At 38.7% G+C, this 21604-nt stretch overlaps 2 protein-coding genes across 3 annotated transcripts; both read left to right on the top strand.

Annotated features, from left to right (window-relative positions):
* Positions 1–98: 98 nt before the first annotated feature.
* LOC102797019 (major intrinsically disordered Notch2-binding receptor 1-like) lies at positions 99–4179 on the top strand. The gene is made up of 4 exons (XM_006784516.3): positions 99–155; positions 1038–3051; positions 3463–3681; positions 3960–4179. Exons 2-4 carry the CDS (start codon positions 1048–1050, stop codon positions 4152–4154), a joined length of 2418 nt encoding a protein of 805 aa, XP_006784579.1. The 5' UTR covers positions 99–155; positions 1038–1047; the 3' UTR covers positions 4155–4179.
* A 9180-nt stretch (positions 4180–13359) lies between these two features.
* LOC102796717 (rac GTPase-activating protein 1-like) lies at positions 13360–21222 on the top strand. 2 transcript variants are annotated; one of them, XM_035905132.2, is made up of 17 exons: positions 13360–13497; positions 13829–13937; positions 14806–15008; positions 15227–15381; positions 15657–15726; positions 15870–15923; positions 16084–16161; positions 16269–16386; positions 16558–16706; positions 16821–16985; positions 17086–17181; positions 17371–17569; positions 17751–17856; positions 18016–18148; positions 18328–18436; positions 18656–18764; positions 19735–21222. In XM_035905132.2, the coding sequence occupies exons 2-17, from the start codon at positions 13853–13855 to the stop codon at positions 19808–19810; spliced, it is 1905 nt and encodes a 634-aa protein (XP_035761025.1). In that variant the 5' UTR covers positions 13360–13497; positions 13829–13852; the 3' UTR covers positions 19811–21222. The 2 variants fall into 2 exon arrangements, with proteins under 2 accessions (XP_035761025.1, XP_006784578.1); XM_006784515.3 differs by having other exon boundaries at positions 13844–13937.
* The last annotated feature ends 382 nt before the right edge of the window (positions 21223–21604 follow it).

Here is a 21604-nt window from a genome sequence, read left to right on the forward strand (position 1 = left end):
TCGACACTGATTCAAACGCAGAGAAGCCCGTGAGAAGAGTGACTAAAACGATGCTACACCAGACCTATTTGGCATACGGTTTCTCTGTCAGTGTAAATCTGGATGTTTGGTTGATGGATACAGGCGTGGCTGTAATTCTGCACTGGTAGATTCAGGTAAGTGGAAATACACTTAGGTTTGCCTTGGGATATGCTTCACCTTTACCGACGTGTTTACAACCTAAATTGCATATTTGCAGAATTTTTCTGTAATTGGTTTTATCCCATCTGACACACTAATCCAAAAGAGGTCATTGTCTTTTTTTTTTCTTTAAAAACAAAAGAAAGACAGCGGTCCATACTGTTTGTATATTAAGATCATTTACAAATGCAACAATTGGAGTTTCCAAATGCACGTCAGTATGTTCATCCATATGGTCTTCATTTGTTCAGTAAATGCCCTGAAGCTGTTAATAGAAAAAGTGGATAAAAAATGTCCAGTGAGGTAAATGTGCGCAGTGTGACGCCGTCATCAGATCAGATGATCGTTTATTTTAGGACCCCAGAATAAGGTCGCTTTCCAAAACTGAAAGAAGTATCCTCTGTACAGGAAGGTGTCTGAATCGCTTCTGTAACTAACAGAAACTTGTAAGCTAATATAAGAACCTCAGCATAATAAATGTGACTGTAAAATGAGTATGATATCATTTAGAACCGGTAAACTATATTTTTTATAATAATAATATAAAAGAAATGTGTAGTAGTAGTAATGCCTAGGCTACAATAACTTCACTTACATCACTATTGTTTTTTGTTATTTATACACAGCATGTGTATTATTCTGATTTAAGTAATTTGACAAACATGCTTTCCTGGGGAAACTATTTTATCTTCACTCACTTTTTGACTGGTCAGATATAGGACTTCAGTTCCCTTTGCAATCATGTTTAAGTGGCTTTAATACTTAGTAGGTTTGTGGCATTGTCTTGCATTTGAGAAGTGCTATATTTAAATTGTAGCAATCTTTGCCTATCCTAACTGCTTTCTTCTGCTTGTCAGGTGAGCAACCATGGCTAACCTGCAGCAGGAATACCCTGGAGTTCTTCTGGGGATCCTGGAGGAACTGGCCAATATGCGCCAGTGGCTTACGTTCCAGGATCTTTGTCGTATGGTCAGCAGCCGCTTTGACCTCGAGCACCTTATTGAGCTCAGGAGTTTGCTCTTTGCTGCAGCTAGCAGGGATCCCTGTTTCCCAGCCACTCTGTTCAGGGACAGAGTTTCTACCAGAGGCCAGGGGCTATCACCCATAGGTGTCGCTGCTGACATAGTAACTATCTTCAATCTCATTCAGATGACGGGTGGGGTCTCTGAAGGGAGCCAACCAATGAGAGCTCCCACTGTCCTGCCTGTTGACCAGTCCCCAGGCCCCAGTCTGCCTGGGATCCACCAGCTGAATATTCCTGGTCGAGAACGAGTACGCACCCACTCTGACTCCAGTGGCCAGCCTATTGACCAGCACTTGCTTTTTCCAAAATCAAATTACTCAGCGCGGAAACGAGCAAGTCTTCCCCCGGATCCTATCTCACTTGTGTCCTCCCCCCCAATAAGAGCGAGGGCTGTGTCTTTCGACTTGCCTCACACCACCCTTCTGTATCCTAGCAGTCAAATCTCTGACAACGCAATGAAGAATATCTACCTACCTTTGGAAACAGACAGTGAGTCTAGTGGAGATTCTGCCACCGTGGAGGTGTTTGAAGCTGAACAGGGAACATCGGTTGACCAGAAGAGAAACATCTTCAGGAAAGACTTCCACAACCAACCACCTTTAATACCCCAGGTCACTGTTAGCAGTGAGTCTCCCAGTCCCAACAAAGGGCAGAAAGGATTCGACAATCTCAGCTTTGATATGATCCCTAATCCTTACCCATCACCAACAGCAGTTTACCAGACTCCAGAGCAGCGAGTTAAACATGAAAGCTTGGATGACCTACAGGACTCAACGTATTTCGGACCCGGCTCTATCCCGGAGCCATCCCCACGGCACCTTCAACCTCCTAGGACAAAAAAGCATGCATGGAGCAGTAAAAGTCACAGTCTAGAGGATCGGCTAGGCCTAGACAGCATTGGGATGGGCATAGAATCACAAGGGGGGCAACTTCCAAGACGTTCAACCCCTGCTATCAGTAGGGGATTTGGGGGGTCTTCGGGAGGAGAGAGTGGAGATAGTGGATTGCCAGGTGGAGCTGATGGATTCAAAGCTCAGGCAACACAGACAGACCCACCGGACCCTCGGCGACTCCGTAGCCTTGTTCATGCTGATCGCCTCTCTTTTATGACCTCATTAGATGACCCTGAGTTTGGGGAAGATGACATCAGTGCTATCTTTCGTTTCTTAGATGACATAAGTATGTGTGGTTCCACAGGAGTCCTGCACCCCAGTGATAGCACCGCTAACCAGGACACCCCTGAGGCTAGACGTGGCCGGCTAGGTCAACTCCAGAGGCTCTTTCACTCTCTAGAAAGCAGTGACGATGGGCTGAAAGCCAGTGTCTGTAAGTTACTGCTTCGTATGAGCCAGATAGAAAGACAACTAGAATCGCTGAATGATGTAAAGTCTGAGATTTCCCAGGTGCTTTCTGCTTTGCAGCGATTAGATGAAAAGATCCAGCAGCCACCCGGAGGTGGCGGACAAGTTACAGGTGGGAGATGGCTTGAACCTCTTAGTGGTGTCTCCTCTTTCATGAGCCACCCTTTAACTCCTTCAGAATCATCAGAACCTCAACCTTTGTCTGCATCTGGACATCTGTTTCCCGCTACCAGCTCCAGTAGTCTGGACTGGAGCCGTTGGAATACTCCAGGAGATCAAACAGAAAGCAGCAAAGGTCAGGCAGATTCAAAGGGCGTGAAAGAAGGGAAGAAGGATGCATCATCTAGTCGTGCCTCTAAAACCCAGCCTGACGAGAAAAGTGTCTCTGACTCCAAACAACTGAATGTGTCTAACTCTGCAAGAGACTGGACTGTGTCATTCTCGAAAAGTAAAGATGGCAAAGCTTCACAAAGAAAAACCGGGCAGGTAGAGTAATTCCACATAGTATTTGATCCTATATTTTCTATGATACAAAAAATAAATGTTAGATTAGAGATTAGTTCAGAAGCATATAATTAATAGCCCTTAAATGTACATAACAGTTTCAGCCATGAGTATAAACATGATGTTCAGCCTCAAAAAGGCATGTTTTTAACTCTGTATTTTGCCGACTAGACATCTGTGATTATGTGGTTGTTTGACAAGTGAGCTATTGGTTTAAACTTTTAGGACGACTAAGATTTGGTCAAGACTGAAAAGAAATATATTGAAATGTATACACATTGTGGTATTTAGCATAACTAACATTGTCGACTTGCGGAATTTTAAATACTTTAAAGATGTGTTGTCATCTAAACAGCATACATAAAATCTGTGTTTGGTGCATATTTATTCTAGGCAGATCAGTCCGGCAGCACCACTAACCTACTCTCCCAAAAGCCTGCCAGCCTGGTGGAACAAGTGTTTAACTCATCCCTGTTCCACCACAAAGACAGCAGTCTCACAGGGGGGCTAAGCTCTGGAAAGATCCTGGACCCCAGATTGGCCGAGGGAAGGGGAAGACCAGTATGGACTGTAGATGACAGAGAAGCACGAATCTCACCATTGGACTTACAGGCAAGAATTTCTGACTTTTAAAGCAACACAAGCAGTGTGGAAATGACACAAGCAAATATGTTGTATGATTTTTTTTTTTTGATTGCCTAATATCAGTGCCTAATGCAGAGTCAGCTGACATCCATATCAGTCAAACTTTATTTATATTTATGTGTTGCACATTTAACATCTTAGTGCAAAAGGAAATGACTGGTCAGCCAATAAAAACATGGAACAAGTCTGAAATAATAAATATATTTCTACTTGGTATAGAAACTAAATGGAATTATGTCCCTCAGGCTCCCGAGTCTCTGAACCCGAACAACATGGAGTTCTGGATGGACGACATCTACAATCCAGGCTACGATGCTCTACTGAGGCGTAAAGAAGCTGATCTCCGCCGGGCCAAGATCTGCAAGCTGATTGCACTCATAGCCACTGCAGTGACTATCATTCTCATCATCGTCATTCCCATTTGCACCATGGGCCAGTGAAGCCTCTTCCAGAAAACTCACTTTCTTGCCTGATTTCATTTAATTTGTTAATATATTTATTTTCAGCAGCTATGAGCTGTGCCTAGGACCATATATGGGATTCTTATTGAGATTAGTGGAGGAGAGACTGTGACTCTTGAGCGGGTTTGATGATCTGCGAATGATCAATACCTCCTTTATTTCTCTGCATGCACCATCATTATTTATTACTTCAGAAATACAGGAGGATTTTAACTGTTACTGGAAATTACATATAGTCATTCCCTCGTACAGTTACATACACACTGTAAATCATCTCCCGTGCCATTTTTTTTCTCCCATTTGCTATGATTTATTTCATGACTTATGTTCCTACTAAACTGAAGCGGATGCAACTAACTTTAAAGGTTTTAAACAGTTCGACAGTAACTGATAGCATATGTTGAAACTAGTAATACTGAGCCAATGCAAAAGGGACTTTTTATTTTTATTCCCTCCTTTTGTCTGCACTTTTCTGGGAAACAGCACTGTTAAAAAATGCATTGTGAATATGCTTGAGCATTGAACACTGCCTGACTTGTTCTTGCTGTTCCCCTGAGAACAAACTAGGGCTTATTTCACCTCTATGTAAGATAATTGTTTCATTAGTAAATCGGAGTTTAACATCTGTAATTTATAAATAGAGTTGATTTCTTTTTATAATTAAGTTTAGTTTCAACATTTCTTCTTGTACTTTAAAAGATATACTGCTCATAAAATGTTAAGTTATTAAAAAAAATAATATTTTTATAGAGTTTTCGCCCATTTTCAAACTGTCTAATCCATTTTTGAATGTGTCTGACTTGTGGAGCAGAGTGTTTACCAAGCGTCAGGTTTCACGAAATGAAAGTTGTTGTTGTTTTTGTTGTCGTTCGTGATGCTTTGGCTCTGGAGCAGTGAAAAAAGGAGGGAGCCCTTTCCAGTAACCACTCTCTGAGTGGATGATTCCACTTGTAATTTAATTGATGGGATGTTTGTAGTCCACCTATGCACATTATCTTTTCACAGTACTCACTTGCCAATAGCTTTTCCACATTTTTGCAGACTCACTTACCAGATTCCTCTGCTGTCCTTTGAAAACGTCCTGTGAACTAAGTATGCTAACTTTTTGTCCCTGACTAAAGAATACATTGCGGCTGATGGCAAATCTGTTCATCTATAGTGGGATACAACAATATATCTCTACAACAAAACTACCTGTGTAAAGCTTCTATCTTTCAGCTTTTGCTGTCAGAGTGCTGTTGCTTGAACTCCAAAGTAAGGCTGTGATGTGATGTGCAGAGTTCCCTTTATTGTGGTTAAAATATAAAGCACACTTACAGTAGACTGTAATCTAATACATCCCCATCGGAAACCACAGCCTTCCAATGACCAGATAATTGAATTAAATACACCACCTCAACAAAAATGTAACATTGTAAGCTACTCAACTTTAGTATTTTTCAGGACTAATTGGATTGCATTGCATCTTTTAGGTGCACGTCTTCCTCTGATGTGGATTGGACAGTTGTCATGCCATAAAAACTTCACTTTGCACAGGATGTATAGAGAGAGTGGGCTGTGCTTCAGTGTATGGGCCTAAGTAGATGCACTATATACCTGCCAAGTGCTCCCCATGAGGCTGTTTGTGGATCCATTACCTTTCCAATGGTGCCAGTGAGAAGACTTAACTCAGCACAATCTGTAGGGTGCTTCCTTTCAAACTTCTGTGCATTAGACCATCCTTATACTTTTTTAGTCTTGAAATGCACATAACATTTTTGTTTGTAATGTCAATATTGTTTTTGTAGTATCCACGCAACTTTTAGACAAACAGAGGAAATCTGTAAACTTGTTATTCGAGTAAACAATGCCTAAAAAAGAAAACTTGATTGCGAATGTAAGAAAAACATGTCACCATGCAGTTTTCTGGTGTGCAATGCTTCAATGATGCAAGGATGTTTGTTGACTTGCCTGTCTGCATAAACTCATTAAAAGGGGTGTGTGCCTTTTACAGCAGTTTGTCTGATTTAATAAACTCTAAATGCAAACCTAAATGTAATATATCATAATCATGCACTTATAGCAACACAGAGAATGGGGGAAATCCTGCAGAAAAGAACTGCACTGCAAATTTAATTATGTCTCATTTTTCCTCAAGTGTGTGGTTACGCTTGCAGACAGGAGAACAAGTCCATCCAATTTAAGAAAGAGCTGCTGATTAGAGGGGAAAAAGAGATATTCTGGCAGTCAAATGATCCATGACTAGAGGAAATGTACAAATAAAGATGAATAATTGATAAAGACATAAAGGACGCATCGACTGACAAATCTGATTATCTCAAATCAGCTATAGTGGACTTGAAGTACTCAGACAGTTCTGAAGTAATGCTCATTTAAAAATAAAATAGAATAAACCAGCTAAAACCTGTTTTTGAATTGTAAACTGTTCTAATATGGACACTTACATGTAAGTTCTGCAGTTGAAAGCATGTGTGTGTTGTTGTCATTAAATCTTGCACAAAGAGCTCCTGCTACACCCAGATATGCCATCCGCTGCTGATTAATGATGCTGTTGGGTGCATCCCAGTTGGCACGATGATGGCAACGAGACACAAGGCACAATTACTCACTGTTTCACAACTTTATAATTTCACACATAATTTCCCATTGCTGTATTGCATTCAATGATATACACAGAAAGAGCAGGAAGTATATATATTGTGGTGGCTTACTCTGAATAAAACTGCATTTTTAACTTATAGTGAAAACTGCATAGTCTATATATATAAAAGTTACTGATATCACTGACTATATGTAATATTTACTCACATTTAGTAAGGTAGGCATGTCAAACTAAGTGGCCTCATGTGAAAATCTTAAAAAAATAAAAACCTTTAATACTTTTGTTCTATACATTTCAGGAATATTAAAAATGCCCATGATGATTATTTGTTTAAATAGATAGATAGATAGATAGATAGATAGATAGATGGATAGATACTTTATTGATACCACAAGTGAAATTGTTGTGTTGCAACAGCATGATAAAGAATAAAAAATAGTACAGTCTACAATAAATAACAAAGAAACAGCACTTTGTAGTGCCACAGCCGCCTTATACTCAGGGGCAGATCTACAAGGGTGTTATGTGCCACTCTAAAATAATCTCTTGCCACCCGTAGTGCCACCCTAGGTTTTTGCATATGCCAATGTTGTTTTTTAAAATAAGCTAGCATTAACACTTTTAGCCTAGCTACAGTTAACACTGAATACCTAAAATATTGCATACTGTTACCCTCCCTCCCCACTACTAAAAATGGTTATTTCTTGTTGTCAGTAGTAACCAGTGTCTTTGATTGTGCCGAGCAATGATATTTTTTAAAACTGATGAAAATCCTAGGCAAGACTCCACTCCTCTGCGAGGAAACATCTGAACAGTTATCTGTGTAAGTATGTTTTTCTAACATAATATGTAAAGTTGGTAACAGTATGTTTTTAGAGGCTTGGTGGAGGACAAGAGGGGGTTGATGTGGCGATGGGTGAAGTGGCGTGTCCACAGAAGGAGATGCTCAGAAAGCTGCAGAAGAAGACGTGTGCTGAAGTGCTGAATCTCAGCCAAATACAGACAACTGTGTGTATGCTCAATCATCTAGTAAGTAGTGGGCTGGTTTCAGTCATTGTGCGAATGTACTGTTTATAAGTTTGGGGAAACCTGCAGTCAGCTGAGACTAAAGAAGTCACTTGATTGAGTGATGAAACGTTTCTCCCACTGAAAACGCTACGTCCAGATGGACAGAATCAACCTTTTGGGAAGGACAACTGTGGCTTTCCTCCAACTTTTGACCAATCACCTTAGTGTCCTGTTTATCACACATAATAAAAAGCATTTACTCTCTGTGTGTGATGTTAATGTGCTAATGTCATTTGTAAGTATAGAGAATATGCACAGGACTGCTGATATAGGGCTGTGTTTTTGTGGCACTTAAGTTTAAATTGGTCATGGACAGACATTCTTCCATAGCATGAAGAACAGCAAAGGTCTAAGGCAGTTTTGAACTAGTAATATTAGTTTTCGAAATTATTCTTAGTTTTAGAAATTTTAGATATTTTTTAACCGCTTTCATATGCAATCATGCAGGGCATTTATTTTGACTGAAGTGATCATTGGTGCTTTAGAATTGAATTTCATCTTAAGGCTTTAAAAGCATTACACAGTGAAAAGAAATGGGACTTGTGTATCATTCTTACATTTAACAACTTGTGACCAGGGCTATCCTAAATAAACCAGACATGAGTGAACAAAGGTGAATAAACTCATTTACTCTTTCATCAGTCTGTAAATAAATACTGTGATGGTCGTCAGACCCACACCAAGTCCTGAGTTTGACATGTCATGAATCAGTTATTATTGTCATGTTTTAGAATAGTTAGTACTGTAAAACTAAGATTGGGCTTGTTTTACATTTTACATTTTATAGCCACAGGTTTGCTTTATGTGTTATTACAGGACATGTTTTTTGTAAAGCATCTCCAAGCTTGAAAGCTGGGCAGGCACAAGTCCATTTATTGGTGACGCTTCCAGTGGCTGTTATGAGTTTGAGTAAATGAATGAATAAATTTGTTCGCAGCTGGAAGAGGGTGCCGTTAAAACAACCTTATTATTTTTTTCTGTTGACTGCTTCTCTTAGCTTCCACCAACATTATTACCAAACGTACTCATGGGCAAATAAATAAATCGCTCTTGTAAAAATGATCGGTGAAAGCCTCAGACTATCGTCGGTGGTCGATATATTCGTCCATTCGCCCAACCTTATCCTATATCATATTGTTGGGGTGCACAGAACACTGTTTTTCACATTTTACTTTGTAATTATTAAATGTTTGCAGGTGTAAGCAGAGTTTGCCTGCACCACCACTGTCCCACTGACATCCAAATTCATGCAGTAGGTAATGAAAGTCTTCCAAAGGAAAGGAGGAGCTCTGCGATAAAAAAAAAAAAAAAATTACGAACATAATTTTGAGTTGTTTTGGCAGCACATTTTGAGTCCTTATGGAGTTCCACTGTTAAAAGCAGTCCAATCAACCGACGTCAGCCAAATTTGAGGAGAGCTTATTGTACTGCACTGCGCACTTATGAATTCATCCTGCTGCTTCTATCAGCAGTGGCATTATCTGAGGGGAACCGGTGTCCTGATTCCACTGCCCTGAGAATGGAGGCTTGACCCAGCAGGCAGCACCATCATACCAGCTGGTGAGTGAGGAGGTGGAATGGTGTTCTCCCTCAGACTCTGCAGCACGTGGTTGAAAGGTGTCGTCAGCTGCAGTGGGTCTGGGGTCAATGAATCCCCTGAATGCAATATAAGGAAGCTCCTTGGACCCTGTAACCAGGTCATGGTATAGCAAGAGGATTCTGGTACATCTCGGTGTTTTTGGTTAATGTCACAGCTGTATCGATTTTATGGGGCTATACTGTGTAAAAAAAGGCTGGTGCGGTGTAGAGATTTACTTTAATTTGCCAGTTTTATTTGACTTTACAACATTTACGGAGAGATATTTTCAATAAAAAATGATAAATGCAGCAGATTATTTAGTTTAAATTCTAACCTTCATAGGCTAATTTAAAAGCGTAACGGATAGCTATTTATTCAAATTTGAAATTTGCGTTTGTAAAATAGTTTAAAGTTAAAAGTTGGGCATAAATCACTATAAACAGGCGTTTGTAATACATTTCAGGTAAATTTCATTCTGTACTACAACGGAAAAAGGGCGAAACGTTTTTATCAAAGGCGCAGTTAAACGCTCGGACAATATTTCACAGTACACCAACTTTATTGTACACGGATTTTTTTTGTTTGTTTATATATTCATGTTTATTTTATTTATTTTTTCCGCATGAAGATGATTTATTTTCTTTAAATATTTTGTGATGAATCGATGATTACAATACATTACATATTACAATATTACAATTATTAAAATACTTATCGAAACTGTGAAACTAAATGAGATTTTTTTTTTTTTTTAAATATGATAACTATGGGAAACTTATTCTGAATAAATAAAGCCGACATGTTTATCCCTTCACCTCGCTTGGGTGACAGTCAAGGTGCTAAGGGTTACGTGTTGAGGGGGCAGGTATAAGAGCAGAAGCCAACAATCAAGTTGGTTTTCACGTGTGAGCGCTACCAGGAGCTTTTTCTACAAGTGCTGTGAAAACTGTACATCTAATGAACAAATTATTTTTAACTAATGTTGAGGGAGATTAGGGAGATGTGGCCAAATTTGATCTTGTACGCATAGTGTGCAAAATAAGTTATGGCTACTGCGAGATACTGATCTAAATAAATATATCATATTTATGCGAGTGCATTATGTGAGATTTACTTTAGTATTGCCGTCTATACAGGTGTCCAGATGTATGTTATGGGTGAGAAATCTAAATTTTGTGCATACAATAAGCAGGCTTGAGGTTTCTCACCTGACTTTAGCTGTTTTATTTTCAATAGAGTGATATTTAACTGAAATACAAATATGAAAACCTAAGTGCTGAACACGAATTCATTATTAAACATCACTGAAACTCTATGCAAGCTTAATGGCAATGTGTTCATGATTCACAAATATTATAGATTGCATTCATTTATCACAAAACTTTGTTCACAGCCGAGAACATGCAAAGTTGTTCTTTACTATGATCTGTACATGTGTTGAGATTTAAACCCTTAATTTCTCTGATTATGTCATGATTAACATAGATGACCTTTTTGTTTTCTTGTAGCTGAGTTGGTCAGTCCAGTCAGTTTATGTCAAATGATCATCACAAACCCGAGGAACCATCCTTTGAGCCCCAGCCATTTGGACTCCAAGACCTCTAGACCCCTCCCATTACCATGAACTGCTTTTGGGGGTCCAAGGAGAATCCAACAACAACAACAACAACAACAACAACAACAACAACAACAACAACAACAATAATAATAATAATAATAATAATAATAATAATAATAATAATAATGTACAAAGAGTTATATGATTACTATTAGTACTTTTTCTAAGACAGCTGGAGCTTCATCATGTTTTCTAAATCTGTTTGTAGAACACAAACAGATTCATGTATTAAAAATATAGATAATCTCTGACTTGTGACACTATTGATTCATTTTCTTTCATCACATCTCCTCCTGTTTTCATGCAGGCGTCTTTCGTATACCATCATCACTTTCTCCACTTCAGCTTGAGGTAAACTTGTTTATTTGCAAAGAGAAGCAGAGGCATGGCAGTATATGGATTGTTGTTGACTAAAAGTCAAGGTTTGAAGGAAATCAGACATAGAAGGAATGTGCCACTCCATCTTGAAAGATGAGGGCCAGTTCAAACTATTTTCTGTTTATTGGTTCTTGGAACATTCAGAGAACACCCAGACCATATTATTAAGGTTTACAGATAGAACAGCATGCATTTTATTTTCACTATACACATTTACAATGAGATACAGAGGAGATTGAGGTTTAGCTGTGACTGCATGGCTTGATTTTTGTCCATATGCAATGTGACATCTGTATGTGTGGGTGTGGTCCAGTGCAGTTATGTGGAGCTTCAGCAAAGATGAATACTGTCAGAAACCCCAGTTTTATTGTTTCACTGTATTTTTTATTTATGTATTTAACACAACTGAAAATGAACGGGAAACCTATAACAGATGATGCAACACATTAACACATAGAGTACATAATAACATAATAAACAATCGTACTGGCAACGATTGCCTGCACTAAGTCAGTTATAATCCATCGAGAATGCAGTGTTTATTTAAGGTTTTGTTTATTTCATTACACTCTGAGTTGACATGTGCTTTTCAAACATTACCTTTAAACTGTTTAATATAGCGACCATTCCATCCACTCACCTTTAATCTTTAATAGTTTTTGAGATGTTGGTGAAAAATGTGTTCATGACTGCAGATTTCTGGCATTTTGTATAAATTTAAGCATGTATGCCTTGATTGTTTCTAAGAAAAAAAGGGTGTGAAACTAAGTTAGACTTGTGTTTGAAAATGAACCCCCCCCCCCCCCCCCCGCCCCCAATGTTGTGTAGCTTTCTGGATTTTATAGTTATTGGACTACATACTTATTATATAGGCTATACAGTACATAAAATCAAAATCTGCATGTTTTATGTAACTGAAATGTTTAATTATGTGTGCTAAAGAAAATAAGAAATTTATAGAGTATATTTATATGAAACATGTGTCTATGTACTGCATTTGATGTATTTTAACGATATATATAATGGATATTACAGATTGTAACACCTGCATATGTGTAAAAAATGGCTTTGAACTGCCAACCCATTTGATTTCCATGCCACCCTCATACCACCCTAAGAAAATTTCTCTACATCCGCCCCTGCTTATACTACTGAGATAGTGCAGTCTTCTCTATGGCAGCGAGGATGAATCAGTCAGAGAGTGAGAAGGAGCCCTGCTGCCTCAGAAGTGTGGAGCAGGGCTTGCTGGGCTGTCCATAATGGAGAGCAGTTTGTTCAGTGACCTCCTGTCTGTCACTGACTCAAACACTTCCAAAATCTGACCAATGATTCTACCACCCTTGCGGATTAGTGTCTTAATTAAATAGTAATAATCATAATAATTAAAACTAATAAAGAGATTGATAAATTAACTGGAGCAGTTCTTTTCACATCTTTCAATGTCCTCATGTATATTAGATGAAGCAATACAATGGATCTGTAAGGGAAAATAATATGTATCAGTTAATTAATAGTTACAATATAACTAGAGCATGTTAAAAACTAGATCAGTGGATAAAGTAAAAAGAAAAAAGCATCCTATATGATGATCAAAAGTTGTATATTTTTATGGAACTAATCATTAGGTATTTAACAATAAAATGTTAGAATAATTTCTTTATTTTTTCATGCAGCAACATTTTACATAATGAAAGCTGCTTGCTATTTGCTAATCATATGAGAGATTAAATCTGATGATTGCACATGCAGTAGAACACACAGGGTTGCCTTCTCGTTTATTTTTTCGTTATCTTTAACGTAAGGCCCTCAATGATTCGAACTCAATCGGACATAAAGAGCTGCACATTTATGGTGCAGTTACAACTCCGGTTCTATGGGGGTGCCAGAGCGCACACACTTCCGGTTTCAATAGACGAGGAAGAAAAGCGGCGCTGATTTTGAACTTTGGAGAAGAATGTGTAAACTTAATCGGGCAGGTGTGGCTTTGTTGTTACTGTGGGGATAAGCGTCGCTCTTAGCATCGGATTGTGTTACATTACATTGCCCGTCACACTGTTACAACATCTTTATTGCATAGGTACGTTGTTTTTGTTGTTTCTGTGTTCTTTCGGTTATTTTAACGATAGGCTGCACAGTCAGCTGACCTCAAGCCTGCTAAAGTTAGCGCTAGCATGCCAGTGACTTCATCGTAATGATAAACCTAGCATTGAGTTAGCTTAGCCGCTTGCGAGTGTTTGAATAAACTGACGATAATGCCAATATTAGTGCTTAAACAACAAGGAAACAAACCTAGTATTTATTTGTCATACGATAAACCTTTTGCCTAACGTGACTGCCTATTTTGACTTGATTCAGAGTGAGAAGTGTAATTAAAGTGAAAGGAACATTATTGTCTCACTAATCTTCAGCTAACACATCTACAGAAAGACACCATGGAGCTGTCAGCAGTGAACCTGTACAACCAGTTTGAGAGTCTCAGAGCCCAGGTCGACGGCCTGAATGAGAGCATTGAACCACGTAAGTTAATTTCTTACGTAGCTTTGGTATTAGTCACCTTTGTAGAAGCCTTTCAGTGAAACTGCAGTGTTTGTAAGCATTAAGTAACAGCATTAAGCGCATCTGCTCTGGAATTATACTTGGTAGCTGTACTAAGGTGGATGTATTTCAGCCAACCTATTAATACCAACCTGCTCCTCCCATCCGAGTACTTGTTAGAGGGTGTGATGAATTGTATGGACACAGAAGCAGCACTGATTATAGAGCCTCTGCATTAGTAACTTAAAGGTTCACTCAGTCAGGGTTATAGAAGGCTAGTGAATATTGATAACGCATCTGATGATACAAATAGAAATTGAAATAACTATTAGGAGTGTAGTAAAATAAATAGAAAGTCACAATCATCTCCATTTATTTTTTATTTATTCACTTACTACAAACAATCTTATGTTTTTGTCCTCTTTCTAAATAGTACAGATTATAAATAACAGATCTAAATCTCAATTAGGAGGCATCATTAGAAGCAATTGAACATGATTTATTGTTACAGAGAATTCAGTTATGCTATTTGGCGATTAGAATCCAATGATCCATCACAACAGAACAAAATCCCAGCGGTGATGGGAATTAAGACATGATTGAGTGTAGATGCTGATTGTGGCGTTGAAGATAAGATGGAGGCTTGGATGGGGAGGAGGTGGGTTGCACGAAGGAGTCTGGAAGGGAGAATGAAAGATGAGCAGTACTATTTAAAGAAGAGTTGATGGTAATTGGTTTGAAGAAAGATGATTGGACTACAGCAATGGTGTTAGCATTGAGCTTTGCAGCGTGGGAAAGTAGAACTGATGTAATAAATAGACTAACAGCCAAACCTTGTCTTGTTTTTCAGAGTTCCTCCAGATGGCAGTGAACTTTGAGGATTGCCGCAAGAAATGGCTGCAGGCAGGTGAGGAGCTAGTTTCCTGTAAGGAGATGCTGGCTAAAGTGGAGACGGACAGGGGAGCCTTGGAGGTCAAACTAAAACACGCTCGAAACCAGGTGGACGTGGAGATCCGCCGGCGGCAGAAAGCTGAGGCCGTATATGAGAAACTAGTCAGTGCTACTCTGTTTTTTTTTTCTTTCTACTCTTTCTTTATGTAACCAGCACGATTGCTGATGTGAAATTAGATGGAGAAAGAATAGATGAAGATTCATATTCAGATAATGACGATGCCCATTTCACTGTGTAGATTACAAAATTAATTTGTTGCTGACTGACAGTTATACATTTTTCTAAATGAACATGTTTCTTTCAACCTTGCGTATAAAAGGAGCGACAGCTACAGCTGATCCGAGAGCTGCTGGTTTCAGAGAACAATGGTGGCAGCGTCCTCCTCAGTGAGGAACAGCGTTCAGCCCTGGCCTTCCTCAATGCCCACTCCCAGGCAGCACAAGCTGCAAAGAGCAACCTCAACTCCAGCCGAAGGTCAGAAAGAGACACTTCTGTTTCTTTCTTCTTCTTCTTCTTCTTCTTCTTCTTCTTCTTCTCCTTTTTTTTTCTTTTGCATGGGAGAGGGACAAAAACAAGCTGAGAAGAAATGGCTATACTCTGAGCAAAGACAAGCTAAACTTTTATTGCATGTAGCAGGTTAGCACATATGCATGAACACTGTAAGGGAGAGAATTTTATAGGCGTGATTAAAACAGTGTTATTCTTAAACTTGGCATATACACAGACAACTAACTTTATCTGTCTTACAGACTGACTACTATTGATGAATCAGCTTCTTTGCTGTCAGACATCAGCTACGACCATACGGATGACTCTTTGGTAAAATGATCCTTAAAGGTTTATCTTATGAGAACTGCTGATCAAATGGTGTGACAGCATAGTTGTTTTTTTGTTTGTTAGTTTTTGAGAAAAATCAGTAGTAAATTGGCCAAGTGAATGTAAAATGCTGTGGTTTTCTGCAGGACTGGGATTCATCTGTGATGAAGAATGTTAGACTGCGCAGGCGACAGAAACGAGTGAGTCATGCCTTAAATTACATTTTGCACACATGAATCTTTTCTTGCATTGATTTTTTTTTTATTTTCTGTGTCATCTTGACATGTTTCAGTGTCAGAAGGGACATCAGATGTCTCTTGATATTTACTTTGGTTTTGAAAATTTAATTTCAATCCACAGCGTTCCTCCAGAAAACCTTCAGAAGGTCACTTGCAGGCAGTGAAGAAGCCTCGCTCTACTGGATGCCCATCAGATAGGGTAATACTGACCTCTGCAGCTGGATGTGCTAAATAACATTAAAAAAAATCTGGATCTGTAATTGTATCTATGAATTAGTATGAAATATCTCCTTCCTTACACTTCAGATGAATGAATCCATTGTGGCCAAAACAACCATCACTGTACCTGTAAATGGTGGTGCTGTTGAGGCTGTCTCCACCATTGAGACCGTGCCCTACTGGACGCGCAGCAGAAAGAAGAGCGGTAAGAATTTTCCTCATGTTTTATTTATAGCCTCTTACAAACACACTTGTCTAACAAAGCAACATGATCATACCAAACAACCAATGTACGCTTGAAATAAGTGATTTGGACTGGTGAGTTTCCTCAGTGTTTTGGGGTTTGATTTACATGTGACATTACATGTGCCTGCAGTTGCTCCATCTTGGATTGATACGCCGACTACTGACAACTCTGAAACTGTCAGCGAGGCTCCCAGAACACCTGTTTCAGAATTCCCAGCCCAACTCCAGACTCCCAAAACTAATGAAGGAGGAAAGAAACATCACTTCATCTCCAAAACAGTACGGCTAAATTCTTGACTAAAATTAATTCACTGTAAATAACTGAGATTATATCTCTATCTTCTTAATCCCCACCAGCCTGTTTAAGTGAGTTGTGTTCCCTCTATCACTAAGGTGATCCGGTCAGAGTTTTGTGTGTCATGTGGAAGAAGAACAAAGTTTGGCAAGCTGTATCTTCGCTGCCAGGACTGCAGGGCTGTGGCCCATCCTGAATGTCGTGACCTGTGTCCCATGCCCTGTAATCCTACTGCTCTTAATACTCCTGTCAAGAACACAGAGGTACATTGTTCTTATTGGTCTCATCGCTTCTATTCCATATATTTTGCATGATTTTTTTTTCACACCTACATAGAAATTAATTGATATAATTCTTGTGTAGTCTACTCTGGCTGACTTTGCTCCACTCACTGCTCCAATGATCCCTGCTTTGGTTATCTACTGCATTAAGGAGATTGAAAAAAGAGGCCTACATGAGGTGGGAAAGGCATTATTGAAGCCCTGTTTACTTGTTGTTTGCATGTTAACAGTTCAATCCTTTCCATTAAGTGATTACAGTAGATCGTTTCCATCTAATTAGGTATTTTACTTCAAAGTAAAGCAGAGTCACAGTAAGGCTGGACAGTGAGAGCTGAGTTCTAGTTTCTTTCTTTCCTCCTTACCCCAGGTTGGCCTGTACAGAGTCTCTGGCCATGAGCGTGTGGTGAAAGAGCTGAAGGAAAAGCTCATTAGAGGAAAGACTCTACCTCCTCTTAACAAAGTCGAAGACATCAATGTCATTGCAGGCGTCCTCAAAGACTTCCTCAGAAACCTTCCAGAGCCACTGCTCACCTTCCACCTCAACAACGCCTTCATGGAAGCAGCGGGTGAGTTTGTGAGACTGCAGGACCTGCAGGAATTCTTATGTGTTTGAATCTTTTATTTTAAGAGAGCTCAATTTGCACTGAGTGGTTGAATTTCCTGCCTGGGATACAGGGAAGAGTATCCATGAATATAAAATATCTTATGTACTTATTATTTATTAATTTATTTTTTTGGATGTTGTAGAAATCCAGGATGATGACAACAGTCTTGCTATGTTGTATCAGACGATGAGTGAGCTGCCTCAACCAAACCGAGACACACTGGCCTGTGTGATGATCCATCTGCAGAAGTAATTTTCATTCCTTTCTTTAGTCGTGTTAAGAATCCTTTTATCTTATTTTTAGTTTACTCTGCTTAATACACAAGATTTACAGTTTGTAATTTTGAAATCTCTTGAATCTGCATTATAAGGTCAGCTCAAGAAGACTGAATTTCTTTCTATTATCAGGGTGTCTCGAAGTGTGGACACCAGGATGGATGTAAATAACCTGGCCAGGGTGTTTGGCCCAACCCTTGTAGGTCATGCTGTTCCTAATCCAGACCCTATGACCATCCTGCACGACACCAACAGGCAACCAAGGGTAAAGTGAAGAATAAGGACTGGCTTCTCAGCATAGGCATTATGTTTAGAACTCTAATGCATGTCTTATAAAGTAGCACATAGTGTGTGTGTGGGTGTATATGGTTGTACCTCAGTGATCAGTGTTTGTCCTTCAGTGTGTTCGACTATAAATAATGGATTTATTTCCTGTCTTCTTAGGTTATAGAGCGCTTGCTCAGTATTCCAGACAGCTATTGGAGCCAGTTTGCTTATCCAGATAATGCAAGCATTGACAATGCTCACAACACTGACACTCCAAACCACAAAGGTAAATCAATGAAAGGTACATTAAGGCTCCTCTAAAATGAATACCCCGATAAAAGTGGGTTTGATTAGATTTTCGAACTGGTGGAGCAAATGGGCATACGATAAAAATCGAATCAAATCAACCAACCTTAATCCTTTTTTTTCAGCATTTATACTCAACAGATTTGATAATATTGTCTTGTTAAATTGAGGTTCTGTTGATTTATGGGTTTATCTGTAGTGAGCATACTGGGGCCAGTAACTACTCCAGAGCACCAGATGATGGCCAAAACACCTTCCTCCAGTTCACTGTCTCAGCGCATGAAGCACACCCTCTCCAGTACCACCTTGTGAGTTCACTCTCTTTTTCCAATTCTTTTCACAGTAAACAAGATCGAAGCAGAGTTGTTAGATTGGTACATCTTATCCAGACTGAAATGTTATCAATTTAAATCAGTCAAATTTACATCTGATGGTTTAGTTTTTTCACATCTCTGCCCTCAACATAACAAGCTTCAGGAAGTTCCAAAACACGCACTTTCTGAGCTAAAGACAGACAAATTTTAAATTTCCAGTTTATTTTTCTGTATACTATTACAAAGACCCTGAGGTGGATAAGTAATCAAGAAAATACATGCAAGGATTCTGGCTATAATTTATTTGGTACTGTATATGATGCATCAACTGGCAAAATGACAGAATATTGGACATATTTGACCTCACATCTCATCCTGTGAGCAACATCATGTAGAGACTTCAGGATTTCGGAACTTCAGCATTCAAAATCCACATACTTGACTAAAAAAAAGTGAAGCTGTTTCTTCCCTCATAGGTTCCAAGAGACATGACACATTTCAATTTGTCACATTGTAAAAAGTACAAGTATAAACATGCTGTGCCACTAGCAGTACTTACTGAGACTCTGGACTAGAGCAGATCAATTGCTGTTCTTGTCATTTAATCAGCGGGGCATAAAACATCTTGTGGATATTCCACTGCATTTATGATATTAACTAAAGGCTTCAGATTGGATATGCAGAAATTTGTCTCTCAATATTTTATGGTAGAGAGAATTGGAAAATGTTGGATTGTGAAATTTTTTCAGGGTGCCAAAAGCCACGTGTAAGTAACATGACTGCCTGCATAGAGAGCAGTCAATAATCAAATTAAGTTAGCTCAGTTGTCCACATATAAGGAATTGTTTCCTGGTTTTCCCTGAAAACGATAATCTTAATAGTGATTCAGTTGTTTGTCTGAAATGACTTTTACTAACCTTCTAATTCTGTGTGCTCCCTTCAACCCCGACCTCTTCATCCTTAGATTTGGGAGCAAGAGCAAAGCGACATCGGCCTGTAATCGCCAGGGAAGCTTCTTTGCTTCCCCCCAGCTGAAGTAATGGTAACGAAAGAAAAACCCCTCACTACATTAAGCTTCTAGGTTACTTACTGCAGTAAATGAATATATATGTGTATTTATATAATCATGTTGGAATATGACTATGCAAATTTAGCACAATAACTTTACCAATTTAATTACTGAAGATATTTTTTTTAAGAAAGCTTTCTAACAAGATTTTTGTTCTTTTCAAAAGATGAGAGAATGTAGAATTTTTTTGTTGTTTTTGTATCTTTAATCACTAATGTTTTATTATTGGCTCCGTCTCTGATTATAAGAGTTTTTAATGACCGAGCAACCATACTCACACTAATTTAGGGATTGAGATTTCCTACTTCATGTGATGTTTAATGCTGTTTTCAGTGCTGCCCCCCCCACTTCCTGAACATGTGGTTGTAACCACAGTTACATGGATGCATCATAGACCATAAGAAAGTCATTGGTATGCATCAGCACACATGAAAAGCACACAGAGCTAGAATGAACAAAGAGGTGAGAATCGCTAATATTGGCTAGTATGTTTTTGTTTTTTTGTTGAGAGCATTGGTTGCCGTATCATTAAAACATTTGTTTTAATGATTTTATGGTTTGTTTTATATATTCATGTTGACACACTCTGATCTTTACCAATCATGGCATTTTTTTGAGAAAAACTTTCAAATACTTAAAAAATATATTCTGTGTAAACACTGATACCCGTTGGGAAATTAGAATGCTTTTTGCACACTGTAAAAACCAAAGTGTATTTTCTACATGGTAACATTTACCACTAGAGGCTGCTGTTGCACTACTTTCCATATGCAATTGTAACCTATAAAGACACCATACTGTATACTGTGTACGTAATCAGTCAGAAATCATGGCACTCCTTTCATTTAATATATCAGCAGATATTTAGAAGTTACTCTACTAACGTGGGATGGTTAAGTCAAGAGATCTGTGACTCTCATTTATGCGGTCATAACAAAATAAAGCTTCAGCTGTTTTAATGTATTACTGTGAAAACTCATTTGCATGCATGCACAGTGAAGTATTTGTAGCTTTCTTGCACCATTAGACTAACGATAAGAAAAGTCAGTCTTGTGCTCTCATCATCACCTGTAGCAAATCTCTGTGTGATAGTACCGGTTCAAATAAAGGCATTTGGGGTGAGATATTCATTTGGATAAAAACGGAAACATTTTGACTTATGAAAACTACATCCTGCTGTTTGTGGTTGTAAGAATCCTGTAATACTGCATTATTTTATGCATATTTGATACATCCTTGTACATGTATTCCTTCATGTGGTTCTTTTTCTCTAATGAAATAACGTGTAAATGATTGTCATTCATCAGAGAGCCTGTGAATCTTAACATTTATCTCTTTGTCTTTGCTCATATAACGTGGAAGTCAATGCCTGAACTAAAAATAAAACGCAAAGAGTGTTTCTTTTGTGTTGGTAGGTGGTATTTGTGCAAGAGGTTAGACATGTGGGTTGAGGAACCCGGCTGAAAGAAGACCGTAGAGCATGTAAGACCAGACGTGTAGGATATCATTTTGTTACTGGTAATTCAGTCTAAACAAAACCCTCTTATACTTGAACATGGATTAGTATTACCCTATTAAATCAGCAGGTTATTAATGCACAGCCTAAAACTTAATGCTTAATTTTTCCTGGTGTAAATTGAATGCTGGCCATTGCTATTGAAGATCTTCAGTGAAAGGGCAAAAGCACCGTACCAGCTATTCCAAAGCTGACGTGGCACTGAATGATAATGCAATTTGGCTCATTGTTCCAATAGTCATTACAGCT

Source organism: Neolamprologus brichardi, chromosome 5 (genome assembly GCF_056152115.1).
Source record: "Neolamprologus brichardi isolate AB-2024 chromosome 5, ASM5615211v1, whole genome shotgun sequence".
NCBI lineage: Eukaryota > Metazoa > Chordata > Actinopteri > Cichliformes > Cichlidae > Neolamprologus > Neolamprologus brichardi.

What these genes read in the sequence shown, in the direction of transcription:
- LOC102797019 (XM_006784516.3), top strand. Translation starts at nt 1,048, where the DNA reads ATGGCTAACCTGCAGCAGGAATACCCTGGAGTTCTTCTGGGGATCCTG. An exon ending in CACAAAGAAAAACCGGGCAG is followed by an intron (nt 3,052 to 3,462) that starts GTAGAGTAATTC and finishes TATTTATTCTAG; the next exon opens with GCAGATCAGTCCGGCAGCAC. An exon ending in TCTCACCATTGGACTTACAG is followed by an intron (nt 3,682 to 3,959) that starts GCAAGAATTTCT and finishes TATGTCCCTCAG; the next exon opens with GCTCCCGAGTCTCTGAACCC.
- LOC102796717 (XM_035905132.2), top strand. Translation starts at nt 13,853, where the DNA reads ATGGAGCTGTCAGCAGTGAACCTGTACAACCAGTTTGAGAGTCTCAGA. An exon ending in TGCGCAGGCGACAGAAACGA is followed by an intron (nt 15,924 to 16,083) that starts GTGAGTCATGCC and finishes TTCAATCCACAG; the next exon opens with CGTTCCTCCAGAAAACCTTC. An exon ending in GTGATGATCCATCTGCAGAA is followed by an intron (nt 17,857 to 18,015) that starts GTAATTTTCATT and finishes TTCTATTATCAG; the next exon opens with GGTGTCTCGAAGTGTGGACA.